The following is a 14,798-nucleotide window of genomic DNA, read 5'->3' as shown; positions in this document are numbered from 1 at the left end:
TTCTCTAAACCTGAAATTACTGAAATTTCGGTTTGGGTTTAAATGTCCTTCTTAGCTTTGCCCACTGCAGCAGATCATGGTTCTCCAGCAAATAATACACAGTGTGTGAAATGAATGGGGTTTAGGATAAGGGACTCCCACTTACTAGTTGGGAAAATAAACTTTTTTCTTTGTCTCAGTTTCTTGATCTGTGAAACAAGGGTGTGTTAGGTAGTCTACAGCACTGTTGTAAGTATTAAGTGAGATGCTACACTCAAAGCAAATCGAACACAGTTGTTCAGCAAATGTTGACTGTAACCCTCTTTCCTGCAAAGAGGTCGTACAGAAGCCAGATAGCAATATTTGAAACAATTCTTTATTGGTGAATTCAGGCACAAAAATAGCCACAATTAAAGGATTTTTAAACTAGTTTTTGTTGCAGATTTTAACTAGTATTTGATTAGTCTACACAAAGGAAAATTCGTGCAATTTGTAATCTACTAAAAATTCACCACTCCTGAGTTGAATTCGATTCTGCAATGAGCTACAGTAGAAGGGCAGTTCTGCTAAGCAATACAACAGGATAGCAAAAGACTCTTTGTCCCATCTACCTAAGACAATAATCTCTTGAATAAACAGTAACTTTAAACTATTTGTTTAAACATAATTTCCAGTTTACAGAAAAGTGGCAAGAATAGTATGCCCTTTACCTGGATTCCCTCATTGTTACATGTCTCATTTGCCTTATTATCTCTCTAAATACAGGCTTTTTCTTCCTCAACTAAAAATAAGTTACTTATATCGTACTTCTACTTGATTTCCTAAGAATATGTATATTTTCTTATAAAATCAGAAAAGTTATCAACTTCAGAAAATTTAACATGGTTATGATACTTTACCACCCTAGTCCAGTTTTGTTAACAGACCTATTATTGTCCTTTACAGCATTTGCCCCCCTCTGCTACCAAAATCTAGATGAGTCGCCTACTGCATTTACTTGTCATACCTCAGTAAACAGTATCTGATATGCTGTTATTTATAAGAGATTAGAAAACTAAACTTAAACTACAAAAATGCAGTTGACCTAAGTTCTGTCCCAGCATTTTAAATGTTATTTTCCACTAAAAAAATTATATTAGCAATGCTATTTCTACAGTTCCAAAGAATTTATCAAAGCAAACTTTAAATCTGAAAAAAAGTACTGAAGAACGAAAAAAAAACTGAACCTCATTAAAAATGAAGACAATGAATACCAAATTCCAACAACACCGTCGGACAGTATTTTATGCCTCTTTGACACTACCTCACAACTTAAGACAGCTCAAGGACACGCTCGAAAGTGGTTACTGTACTCACCTCTGGGAGGTTTGTGGGAACATACGAAGGAGGCAGTGTAAAGAGGAATTTTCGCTTTTTAGTCTACGAATTTTTGTAGCGTTTGCGTTTGTTTTTAACAATGAGCACACATTTCTCATTTAATAATAAAATAAAAGAAGCCAAGGAAAAGAAAGTTAGATGACGGGCTGAATTTTTGATGCGCGGGGTTAACCTGAATGTCGAAGTTCATCCGTTTGTACTTTGCTTTCTTCGCCTGAAGCTGGTGACACCTTCCCCTCACTTACGCAGGGAGACGTCAGAAAGGTTAACTAGCCACTAAACTACTATTTCAGGGAGAAAGAGCCAACGGAAAGGGTTGTCACAGACCAGAAAAACCCCTCCCGTGAACCGGCTGGCAGAGGGAAGATTAACGGTGTACCTCGGAAACCAGAAACTCAAGCGGAACCTCCCGGGGCTTTAGAGCGTTCATTCTGCAGCGGGCAACGGGGGAGCCAATGAAAGCCGCAGGCGCGGGCAGCGCCGGGACTGGACGGACCCCTGTGGGACGCGTGCTGGGCTGAGGGCGTTCCGCGCTGTCAGCGGGACGGGAGCGACGCGGGTGCCCGCGCACGTCCGGGTGCGCGAGTGAGCGAGCCAGCGAACGCAGGCGCGGGAGAGAGGCGCGAGCCGCGTCCGTCTCTTACCGAGCGCTGGGCACGTCCACGGGCCCAAGGCCGCCGCCGCCGCCGCCACCGCCGCCGCCGCCGGGGCCGGCTAGCACCTCCCCTCCGAATTTCTCCTCCATTCCGGGGCTCAGGAGCCGCCGCCGCTGCCCCCGCCGCGGGGTTTCCTCATGTCTCGCCGCTGCCGCGGAACAGCGGGCGCAGGCGCGTCACTCCCCCATGGCAGCGGCCCCGTCGTGTCCCCGCAGGCCCGACCGCCGCCGCCGCCGCTGTACCCGGCTCTGGCTCACAAGCACACGCGCGTCGGGACTAGGCCGCGGGCAGTTCCAGCGGCGCCGGGTTCCCTGGAGGCGCACCGGAGCGGACGTTGCCAGGCCACGTCATCAGGCCCAGCAGCCCTCACTCCTGGGGGGGGTGTGCCCAGCCTTGCGCCTGCGCACAACCGAACACTCGCTTTCTTTTGCCCTTCTTTAGGTTCCGCCTACCGCCGGGTGACGGATCAGCCCCTCCCATCCACTCTGCCTCTGCGCTTACCTGTCCCTGCAGCGCCACCTCTGGGCCGTCCGGAAAACAGCGGAAGAGGGCAGGGAAAATGGACAACGTGTGATTGAGTGGACAAGAGTATCTTTTATGAAATCCTGCTGCTAAACTATGCTACTTAACCCTGGTATGTCAGTAAAATAGGACCAGGCCGTATTAGGGTTATTTTTCTGTTGGTAAAAATTTAGGAACGTGGGCTCTTTTTACTGTATTTGTGTGAATCCCAACTCGGCTACTTAATAATTGTTCACTGGCCTTTCTGTACCTCAAGTTTTAAATTTGTTATAGGAATTGAAATATTTATATTACAAAGTTGTTGGAAGGATTATTTGTGTTACGTGGAAAATGTCTAGAATAGTGAATTGTACATAGTAATCAATGAATGTTAGTTATTATTACTCATAGAGAAATTGAGGACTAGGAGATAGAAATGGAGTTTGGAGCAGTTTACAATATTCTACTTAATTTGAATATACATAAAAAGTCTTGGTAACATATAAAAGATTGAGAAATCACTTCCTGTGCCTGCTGAGGTTTCATAATCTATTGTGAAAATATTTATTAATTTGAGAGCAAGGCCTGGTTGGCAAAATTACAGGTTAAAGGCACAAATGCTAAGGTTTTCCAAGTAAGGTGTGGTATGACTCTCTGACAGGCTGTGATCTGAAATTTGGATAAGGTTTTGGATATGGGAGAAAAGTATTGTGGGACAACACATCTTATGTGTCAAACACAGAGCAAGGCATGACCTTTGAAGGCTAAAGGACTCTGAGTGACTTTTTTGTACTAATTTTTTTTTTGTAGAATTCTTATTTTTCAATCAGAATCGCAGGGCAATGAGTAACTATTGTATATCGTGTTTTCTAGAGCATGTTTCATTTTTTTGGAGCCCAGAAAACTAAGTATCATGACACCTATGGATTGAAATTAACTTCATTCCAAGTGGAGCTTGAACTCACTTGATATTTCTGATTTGTTTAGAATTATTTCATTTTCTTTTAGGCCAATATAAGTACATTTCCTACAGTGTTTTGTTGTTGTTGTTGTTTGTAGTGGGAGGAGAAGAGCCTCTATTTTTTTTCTGCCTACTTGCTTCTCAGCCCATGCCAGCCTTGGCTTTTCCATCTATCAGTCCTCTGAAGCAGTTCCCTCATGGATATTTTTCAGCCATATACAACTACCTCACTCTCTAAAGCTTTCAACATAGTTGAACTTCATTCTTCTTCTTCTCCTTCTTCTTCTGCTTCTTCCTCTTCTCCTCCTCCTCCTCCTCCTCCTTCTTCTTCCTCTTCGAGACAGTGCAAGAAGGGCTGAGGGAGAGGGAGAATCTCAAGCCGACTCCCCACTCAGTGCAAAACCCAACACGACTTCATCCCATGACCCCAAGGTTATGACCTGAGCAGAAGTCAAGAGTTGGACACCTAACCAACTGAGCCATCCAGGAACCCCTCTCTCTCCTTCCCTTTCCTTGGTTTCCAGAAATCCACATTCTGTTGTCTCAAAGGAAGCTCAAATTCTTTGTGTTTAAAAGTCAGTTAAGCCTAATTCTCTTCTAATGATTCCTACCTCATTGGATGGTGCTATTTGTTCAGCTTAGCAAACTAAAAGCTTAGCTATCATCTTATACATTTCCCTACCACCAAGTCATGTCATTTTCTATCTTTTCAATATTTCTTCAATCAATCCAAATTTTACCATCTCTATTACCACCATCAAGTTCAACTTTTGCTTTAGCCACTTTGGTAAACCGTTACTGCTTTTGCAATTTTGCTCTTTTCCTTCTTCAGTCAGTTTTCCACATTTTGCCACAATAATCATAACATTTTCCAAATGCAATTTTTTTCAGTAGGCTCCATACGCAGTGTGGAGTCCAATGTAGGGCTTAAATATATGACCCGAGCAGAAGATCAAGTCAAGACCTGAGCTGAGATCAAGAGTTGGAGCTTCACCAACTGAGCCACTCAGGTGCCTCTAAATGTACATCTTACAATGAACTGCTTATCCCAGTGTACTTCACCCTGTAGTCCCGCAGTGGCTTTCCATTACTCTTAAGACAAACTTGAATCAACCAGGAATTCACATTGATACATCCAATTACAATTCAACCTTAGATGTTTTATCTAAGACTTTTTCCTTCTATATTTGTACCGCTCTTCCCTGGGACTGAGGAACATGATTCACATTATTCACATTATTCTCAATAATTTCTCAGTCTTTTTTTATGTAACCAATCCCCTGACCATGTGGGCCATCTGCTCTTTGGCAGGAAGGCTCATGCTAGCCTGGGCTGGCTGACACTTCTCCTCCATCCCAGTTTTTTTTTTTTTAAGATTTTATTTTATTTATTCATTTATTTAGAGGGTGTGAGCAGCTGGGAGGGACAGAGAGAGAGGGAGAGAGAGAGAGAGAATTCAAGCAGATTCCAGGCTGAGCACAGAACCCAAGATGGGGCTCAATCCCATAACCTTGAGATCAGGATCTGAGCCAAAATCAAGAGTTGAATGCTCAATTTACTGAACCAAACAGGTGCCCCTCCATCCCAGCTTTTATTTTTTAATCTGGATTTGACTCACTTGCAGAGGGTGACAAATATGGAAATGAACCATTTTCTCGCAATTTAACTTTTAGTCAGCTGGAAGGAGCAACAAAGGGAAATATCTTTTCCGAGAGGCTCTACTAAGTACTAGGACATTTCTTTCTTTCTTTTTTTTGTTTTTTTAAGATTTTATTTATTTATTTGACAGACAGAAATCACAAGTAGAGGTAGGCAAAGAGAGAGAAGGGAAATCTGGCTCTCTGCAAGCAGAGAACTTGATGCGGGGCTTGATCCCAGGACCCTGAGATCATGATCTGAACTGAAGGCAGAGGCTTAACCCACTGAGCCATCCAGGCGCCCCTCTTTTTTTTTTTTTTTTTTTAAATGAACATATAATGTATTATTTGCTTCAGGGATACAGGTCTGTGAATCATCAGGCTTACACATTTCACAGCACTCATCATAGCACATAACCTTCCCAATATCTATCCCCCAGCCACCCTATTCCCCACACCCACCAGCAACCCTAAGTTTGTTTCCTGAGATTAAGCATCTCTTATGGTTTGTCTCCCTCTCTGGTCCCATCTTGTTTCATTTTTTTCCTCCCTTCCCCCCATGACCCTCCACCCTGCCTCTCAAATTCCTCATATCAAAGAGATCATATGATAATTGTCTTTCTCTGATTGATTTACTTCACTTAGCATAATAATCTCTAGTTCCATCCATGTTGTTGCAAATGGCAGGATTTTGGTTTTTTTGGTGGCTGCATAGTAGTCCATTGTCTATATATATATATATATATATATATATATATATATATATACACACACACATATATATATACACTCACCACATCTTCTTTATCCATTCATCTGTCGATGGACATCTAGGTTCTTTCCATACTTTGGTTATTGTGGATATCGCTGCTATAAATATTCAGGTGCACATTCCTCTTCAGATCCCCACATTTGTATCATTATGGTGAATAGCCAGTAGTGTGATTACTATGTTATAGGGTACCTCTATTTTCAACTTAAAAAAAAAAAAGATTTTATTTATTTATTTGATAGAGAATGAGAGAAAGAGAGAGCATGAGACGGGAGAGGTCAGTGGGAGAAGCAGCTTCCTTGCCGAGCAGGGAACCCAATGTGGGACTTGATCCCAGGACTCCAGGATCATGACCTGAGCCGAAGGCAACTGCCCAACCAACTGAGCCACCCAGGATCCCCTCTGTTCTCAACTTTTTGAGGAACCTCCATACTGTTTTCCAGAGTGGCTGCACTAGCTTGCATTCCCACCAACAGTGGGAGGGTTCCCCTTTCTCTGAATCCTCAGCAATATCTGTTGTTTCCTGACTGGCTAATTTTAGCCATTCTGACTGGTGTGAGGTGGTATCTCACTGTGGTTTTGATTTGAATTTCCCTGATGCCAAGTGATGTTGAGCACTTTTTCATGTGTCTGTGGCCATTTGGATGTCGTCTTTCTCAAAATGTCTGTTCATGTCTTCTGCCCGTTTCTTGATTGGATTATTTATTCTTCGGGTGTTGAGTTTGATAAGTTCTTTATAGATTTTGGATACTAGTCCTTTATCTGATATGGCATTTGTGAATATCTTCTCCTATTCTTTGGGTTGTCTTTTGATTTTGTTGACTGTTTCCTTTGCTTAGCAAAAGCTTTTGATCTTGATGAAATCCCAGTACTTCATTTTTGCCCTTGTTTCCCTTGCCTTTGGTGGTGTTTCTAGGAAGAAGTTGCGGCTGAGGTCGAAGAGGTTGCTGCCTGTATTCTCCTCAAGGATCTTGATGGATACCTGTCTCACATTGAGGTCTTTCATCCATTTTGAGTCTATTTTCATGTGTGGTGTAAGGAAATGGTCCAGTTTCATTCTTCTGCATGTGGCTGTCCAATTTTCCCAACACCATTCGTTTAAGTGACTGTCTTTTTTCCACTGGATATTTTTTCCTGCTTTGTTGAAGATTAGTTGACTATAGAGTTGAGGGTCTATTTCTGGGCTATCTGTTTTGTTCCATTGATCTATGTATCTGTTTTTGTGCCAGTACCATACTGTCTTGATGACGATAGCTTTGTAATAGAACTTGAAGTCTGGAATTGTGATGCTGCCAACTTTGGTTTTCTTTTTCAACATTCCTCTGGCTATTTGGGGTCTTTTCTGGTTCCATATAAATTTTAGGATTATTTGTTCCATGTCTTTGACAAAAGTTGATGGTATTTTGATAGGGATTGCGTTAAATGGTAGATTGCTTTAGGTAGCATAGACATTTTCACAATATTTATTCTTCCATGGAACGTTTTTTCCATTTCTTTGTGTCTTCCTCAATTTCTTTCATGAGTACTTTATAGTTTTCTGAGTACAGATTCTTTGCCTCTTTGATTAGATTCATTCTTAGGTATCTTACGGTTTGGGCTGCAATTGTAAATGGGATGAACTCCTTAATTTCTCTTTCTTCTGTCTTGCTGTTTGTATATAGAAATGCAACTGATTTCTGAGCATTGATTTTATATCCTGATACTTTTCTGAGTTCCTGTATTGAGTTCTAGCAGTTTTGGGGTGGAATCCTTTGGGTTTTCTTTTCTTTTCTTTCTTTCTTTCTTTCTTTTTTTTTTTAAAGATTATTTATTTATTTATTTGACAGATGGAGATCACAAGTAGGCAGAGAGGCAGGCAGAGAGAGAGAAGCAGGATCCCTGCTGAGCAGAGAGCCTAATGCAGGGCTCGATCCCAGGGCCCTGGGATCATGATCTGAGCCGAAGGCAGAGGTTTTAAGCCATTGAGCCACCCAGGTGCCCCATCTTTGGGGGGTTTTCTACCGAATGCATCATATCATATGCAAAGAGGGAGAGTTTGACTTCTTCTTTGCCGATTTGGATGGCTTTATTTATTTATTTTTTTGTTGTCTGATTGCTAAGGCTAGCACTTTTAGTATTATGTTGAATAGCAGTGGTGAAAGGGGACAGCCCTGCCATGTTCCTGATATTAGGGGAGAAGCTGTCAGTTTTTGGCCATTGAGAATGATACTCACTGTGGGTTTTTCATAGATGGCTTTGATCATATTGAGGTATGTACCTTCTGTGCCTACACTGTGAAGAGTTTTGATCAGGAAAGGATGCTTCACTTTGTCAGATGCTTTTTCAGCATCTGTTGAGAGTATCATATGGTTCTTGTTGTTTCTTTTATTAATGTATTGTATCACATTGATTGATTTGTGGATGGTGAACCAACCTTGCAGCCCAGGATTAAATCCCACTTAGTTGTGGTAAATAATCCTTTTAATGTACTGTTGGATCCTGCTGGCTAATATTTTGGTGAGAATTTTTGCACTGTGTTCATCAAGGATATTGGTCTATAATTCTTTTTGATGGGGTCTTTGTCTGGTTTTGGGATCAAGGTAATGCTGGCCTCATAAAATGAGTTTGGAAGTTTTCCTTCCATTTCTATTTTTTGAAACAGTTTCAGGAGAATAGGTATTAATTCTTCTTTGAATGTTTGGTATGATTCCCCTGGGAGGTCATCTGGCCTGAGGTTTTGTTTGTTGGGGGACTTTTGATGCCTGCTTCAAACTCCTTACTGGTTGTGGGTCTGTTGAGGATTTCTATTTCTTCCTGGCTCAGTTTTGATAGTTTATGTGTCTCTAGGAATGCATCTATTTCTTCCAGATTGTCAAATTTGCTCGTGTATAGTTGCTCATAATATGTTCTTATAATTGTTTGTATTTCTTTGGTATTGGTTGTGATCTCTCCTCTTTCATTCATGAGACTTTATTAATTTGGGTCCTTTTTCTTTTGGTTTTTAGAAGTCTGGCCAGGGGTTTATCGATCTTACTAATTCTTTCAAAGAACCAGCTCCCAGTTTTATTCTACCGTTCTTTTGGTTTCTTTTTCATTGATTTGTGCTCTGATGTTTATTATTTCTCTTTTACTGCTGGGATTAGGCTTCATTTGCTCTTCTGTCTCCCACTCCTTTAGGTGTAGAGTTAGATTGTGTACTTGAGACCTTTCTTGTTTCTTGAGAAAGGCTTGTATTGCTATAAACTTTACTCTTATGACCACCTTTGCTATATCCTAAAAGATTTTGAGCAGTTGTGTTTTCATTTTCATTTGTTTCCATGAATTTTAAAAATTCTTTAATTTCCTGGTTGACCCATTCATTCTTTAGTAGGATGCTCTTTAGACTTCACATATTTGAGTTCTTCCCAACTTTCCTCTTGTGATTGAGTTTTAACTTCAAAGAACTGTGGTCTGAAAATATACATGGAATGATCCCAGTCTTTTGGTACCGGTTGAGACCTGGTTTGTGACCCAGGTTGTAATCTATTCTGGAAAATGTTCCAGGTGCACTAGAGATGAATGTGTATTCTGTTGTTTTGGGATGGAATGTTCTGGATATATTTGTGATATCCATCTGGTCCAATGTGCCATTTAAAGCCTTTATTTCCTTGTTGATCTTTTGCTTAGATGATCTATCCATTTCAGTGAGGGGGGTGTTAAAGTCCCCTGCTATTATTGTATTATTGGCAATGTCTTTCTTTGATTTTGTTATTAATTGGTTTATATAATTGGTTGCTCCCGTGTTAGGGGCATAGATATTTACAATTGTTAGATCTGCTTATTGGACAGACCCTTTAAGTTTGATATAGTGTCCTTCCTCATCTTTTATGATAGTCTTTGGCTTAAAATCTAATTGATCTGCTATAAGGATTGCCACCCTAGTTTTGTTTTGATGTCCATTAACATGGTAGATTGTTTTCCACCCCTTCACTTTAAATCTGAAGGTGTCTTTGTGTCTAAAATGAGTTTCTTTTTTTTTAAACTATTTTTATTTATTTATTAAGATTTTTAAAAAATTTATTTATTTGACAGAGAGAGATCACAAGTAGGCAGAGAGGCAAGCAGAGAGAGAGAGGAGGAAGCAGGCTCCCTGATGAGCAGAGAGCCCGATGTGGGACTCGATCCCAGGACCCTGAGATCATGACCTGAGCCGAAGGCAGTGGCTTAACCCACTGAGCCACCCAGGCGCCCAGAATAGATTTTTTAAAAAAGACTCATCAATAAGCTGTCTTCAAGAAACTCATTTTAGGGCGCCTCGGCAGGGAGCCTGCTTCCCTCTCTCTCTCTCTCTCTCTGCCTGCCTCTCCATCTACTTGTGATTTCTGTCAAATAAATAAATAAAATCTTTAAAAAAAAATCTATTCTGATACCTTGTATCTTTTGATTGGGCCATTTAGCCCATTTACATTCAGAGTAACTATTGAAAGGTATGAATTTAGTGCCATTGTATTGCCTGTAAGGTGACTATTACCATATATTGTCTCTGTTCCTTTCTGGTCTGTTACTTTTAGGGTCTCTCTTTGCTTAGAGGACCATTTTCAATATTTCTTATAGGCCTTGTTTGGTGTTTGCAAATTCTTTTATTTCTTGTTTGCCCAGGAAGCTTTTTATCTCTCCTTCTATTTTCAGTGACAGCCTAGCTGGATATAGTATTCTTGGCTGCATATTTTTCTTGTTTGTGTTCTGATTATATCATGTGAGTCCTTTCTGACCAGCCATGTCTCTGTGGATAGGTCTCCTGCCAATCTAATATTTCTACCATTGTGTATTACAGATCTCTTGTCCTGAGCTCCTTTCAGGATTTTCTCCTCATTACTGAGACTTATAATTATGTTTTACTATTAGATGATGGGGGTGTGGATCTATTTTTATTGATTTTTGAGGGGGATTGTCTCTGTTTCCTGGGTTTTGATGCTTGTTCCTTTCATCGAATTAGGGAAATTCTCTGTTATAATTTGCTCCAATATACCTTCTGTCCCCCTCTCTCTTTCTTCTTCTGGGATCCCAAATATTCTAATATTTTTTTTTAAAGATTTTATTTATTTATTTGACAGACAGAGATCACAAGCAGGTAGAGAGGCAGGCAGAGAGAGAGAGAGGAGGAAGCAGGCTCCCTGCTGAGCAGAGAGCCTGATGTGGGACTCGATCCCAGGACCCTGAGATCATGACCTGAGCCGAAGGCAGAGGCTTAATCCTCTGAGCCACCCAGACGCCCTCTAATATTGTTTTGATTATGGTATCACTTATCTCTGGAATTCTTCCCTTGTTTGTTCCTCTTTTGCTCAGCTTCTTTATTCTCTGTCATTTGGTCTTCTAATTCTGTCTTCTGCCTCATTTATCCTAGCAGTAAGAGGCTTCATTTTTAATTGCACCTCATTAATAGCTTTTTTGATTCCAACTTGGTTACATTATAGTTCTTTTATTTCTCCAGAAAGGGATTTTATTTCTTTTTTTTTTTTTAAAGATTTTATTTATTAATTTGACAGAGAGAAATCACAAGTAGACGGAGAGGCAGCCAGAGAGAGAGAGAGAGGGAAGCAGGCTCTCCGCTGAGCAGAGAGCCCGATGCGGGACTCCATCCCAGGACTCTGAGATCATGACCTGAGCCGAAGGCAGCAGCTTAACCCGCTGAGCCATCCAGGCACCCCAAGGGATTTTATTTCTTTAAAAAGGATTTCTCTAGTACCTTCCATTTTTTTTTTTTTTTAGCCCAGCTAGAACCTTGATAATCGTCATTCTGAACTCTAGAGCTGACATATTACTAATGTCCATAATGATTAGCTCCCTAGCCATCAATATTGCCTCTTGTTCTTTTTTTTGAGATGAGTTTTTCAGCCTTGTCATTTTATCCAGATGAGAATAGAAGAATGAGAGGACAAAAAACTAAAAGGGTAGCAATGATTCCAGAAAAACATACACTAACCAAATCAGAAGAGGCCCGAAACTGGGAGAAGAAAGGAGGAAAAAAATTATATATAGATATAGTTATAGATAGAGATAGAGAGACTGGTGAATAGAACAGAGCCATGCAATTAATTTTGGGTGTATTTTCATCTTAGAAGAGACTGTCTCCCAAAATTTTAAGGAAGGAAAAACTTATATATATACAAAAACAAGGATAAACATGATGAAGGGATGGAATATGACTGTATAGATGAAAATTTAAAAGGATTCTAAAAAAGCAATTAATAAGAAGTTGGCTGAAAAAAGAATAAAGAAAAAGAGGCACCGGGGGTCCTGGGTGGCTCAGTGGGTTAAAGCCTCTGCTTTCAGCTCACGTCCTGATCCCAGAATTCTGGGATCGAGCCCCGCATCCGGTTCTCTGTCAGCGGAAAGACTGCTTCCTCCTATCTCTCTCTCCCTGCCTTTCTGCCTACTTGATTTACAGGTTCAGTGAAATCCCTATAAAAGTCCTAGCTGGATTTTTGCAGAAATTAACAAGCCAATCTTAAAATTTACATGGAAATTCAAGGGACCTCAAATAGCCAAAATAATATGGAAAAAGAACAATGTTGGAGAACTCACAATTCCCAATTTCCAAGCTTATTACAAAGGTACAGTAATCAGAATTATGTGGCACTGGCGTAAGAATAGATATACAAATCGATGAAGTACAATTGAGAGTCTAGGAGGAAACCCTCATACTTACACTCAATTGATTGATGTAAAGATAATTCAGTGGAGAATGAATAATCTATACAACAAACGGTGTTGGGACAACTAGATATTCATATACAAAAGAATAAATTTGAATCCCTACCTCACCTCACAGGTAAAAATTAACTCCAAATATTTAAAGATCTAAATTCGAGAGCTAACACTATAAAGTCAGACTAAAATATGGGTGCAGATCTTTGTGACCTTGGGTTAGGTAATGATTTCTTAGCCCTTACATCAAAAGCACAACCCACAAAAGAAAAAGATCAATTATATTTCACCAGAATTAAGAACTCTGTGATTCACTTTGGAGAACAGTGTGGAGATTCCTCAAGAAATTAAAAATAGACTTTCCCTATGACCCTACAATTGCACTACTGGGTATTTACCCCAAAGATACAGATGTAGTGAAAAGAAGGGCCATCTGTACCCCAATGTTTATAGCGGCAATGGCCATGGTCACCAAACTGTGGAAACAACCAAGATGCCCTTCAGCAGACGAATGGATAAGGAAGATGTGGTCCATATATGCTATTGAATATTATGCCTTCATCAGAAAGGATGAATACCCAACTTTTGTAGCAACATGGACGGGACTCAAAGAGATTATGCTGAGTGAAATAAGTCAAGCAGAGAGAGTCAAGTATCATATGGTTTCATTTACTTGTGGAGCATAACAAATAACATGGAGGACATGGGGAGACAGAGAGGAGAAGGGAGTTGAGGGAAATTGGAAGGGGAGGTGAACCATTAGAGACTATGGACTCTGAAAAACAACCAGAGGGTTTTGAAGGGGCGGGGGGGGGGTTGGAGGTTGGGGGAGCCAGGTGGTGGGTATTAAGGAGGGTACGTATTGCATGGAGCACTGGGTGTGGTGCAAAAACAATGAATACTGTTATGCTGAAAAGAAATTAAAAAAGAAGAATAATTAATGTTAATAAAAAAAAGAAATAAAAAAATAAAAACACTTTGAGGGAAAAAAAAGAACTCTGTGCTTCAAAGGACATCATCAAGAATGTGAAAAGATGGCACGCCTGGGTGGCTCAGTTGGTTAAGCAGCTGCCTTCGGCTCAGGTCATGATCCCAGCATCCTGGGATCGAGTCCCACATCGGGCTCCTTGCTCAGCAGGGAGCCTGCTTCTCCCTCTGCCTCTGCCTGCCATTCTGTCTGCCTGTGCTTGCTCTCTCCCCCTCTCTCTCTGATAAATAAATAAAATCTTAAAAAAAAAAAAAGAATGTGAAAAGATAATTCACAGACTAGGAGGAGAAAATATTCGCAATATATCTTTTACCATATATCTGGTAAGAGTCTTGTGTTGACGCTACATGGATGAACCTTGAAAATGTGTTAAGTGAAAGAAGTCAATCACAGAAGAGCACATATGGTGTGATTCCATTTATATGTAATGCCCATAATAGGCAAATCTATATATAAGGTACGTTAATGATTGCCTAAGGCTGAGTGGCGAGTGATGGCTGATGAGTAGTGTTTCTTTTGGGTGCAATAAAAATGTTCTAAAATTGGTTGTGGTGATGGCTGTACAACTCTGTGAATATACTGAAAACCATTTAATTGTATGCTTTCAATAGAAGAATTGGATGGTATGTGAATTACATCTTTATAAAGGTTTTATTTATAAATTAGGATTATCAGGGTGCCTGGGTGGCTCAGTGGGTCAAAGCCTCTGTCTTTGGCTTAGGTCATGATCCTAGGGTCTTGGGATTGAGCCCCCCATTGGGCTCTTTGCTAAGCGGGGAGCCTGCTTCCCCCTCTCTACTGCCTGCCTCTCTGCCTACTTGTGATCTCTGTCTGTCAAATAAATAAAATAAAAATCTTTAAAAAAATATAAAAATTAGGAATATATATTTGGATACCCTCAAGGTAAAAAAAAAAAAGAGAGAGAGAAGGGCAAAGATTTGGGCAATTTTATGGTTAAAAAAATTGTATATCATTGCCATTTTATTTTTTTTTAAAGATTTTATTTATTTATTTGACAGACAGAGATCACAAGTAGGCAGATAGGCAGGCAAAGGGGGCGGGTGGGGAAGCAGGCCCCCTGCTGAGCAGAGAGCCTGATTCGGGGCCCGATCCCAGGACCCTGAGATCATGACCTGAGCCGAAGGCAGAGGCTTTAACCCACTGAGTCACCCAGGTGCCCCTTCATTGCCATTTTAATTAAAACTTTTTTTTTTTTAACTGTGAAGTTTTACCATCTGCTGACATAATTGTTGGTGTTTCT

General features: G+C 40.5%; 1 protein-coding gene across 3 annotated transcripts in view; it reads right to left on the bottom strand.

Annotated features, from left to right (window-relative positions):
- The window catches only part of SLC30A5 (solute carrier family 30 member 5), a 36,116-nt gene extending 33,764 nt beyond the window's left edge, over window positions 1-2,352 (bottom strand). Inside the window, exon 1 of one of the 3 annotated variants that reach the window (XM_059175157.1) lies at window positions 2,001-2,352. In XM_059175157.1, coding sequence (XP_059031140.1) covers window positions 2,001-2,101 — 101 coding nt within the window. In that variant the 5' untranslated portion in view covers window positions 2,102-2,352. The remainder of the gene's footprint in view (window positions 1-2,000) is intronic. The other 2 variants (XM_059175156.1, XM_059175158.1) reach the window with 2 other exon arrangements.
- Window positions 2,353-14,798: the final 12,446 nt, after the last annotated feature.

This window comes from Mustela lutreola, chromosome 5, assembly GCF_030435805.1.
Source record: "Mustela lutreola isolate mMusLut2 chromosome 5, mMusLut2.pri, whole genome shotgun sequence".
NCBI lineage: Eukaryota > Metazoa > Chordata > Mammalia > Carnivora > Mustelidae > Mustela > Mustela lutreola.
Note: the sequence above shows the minus strand (reverse complement) of the source record. Positions and strands in the feature narration are given on the sequence as shown.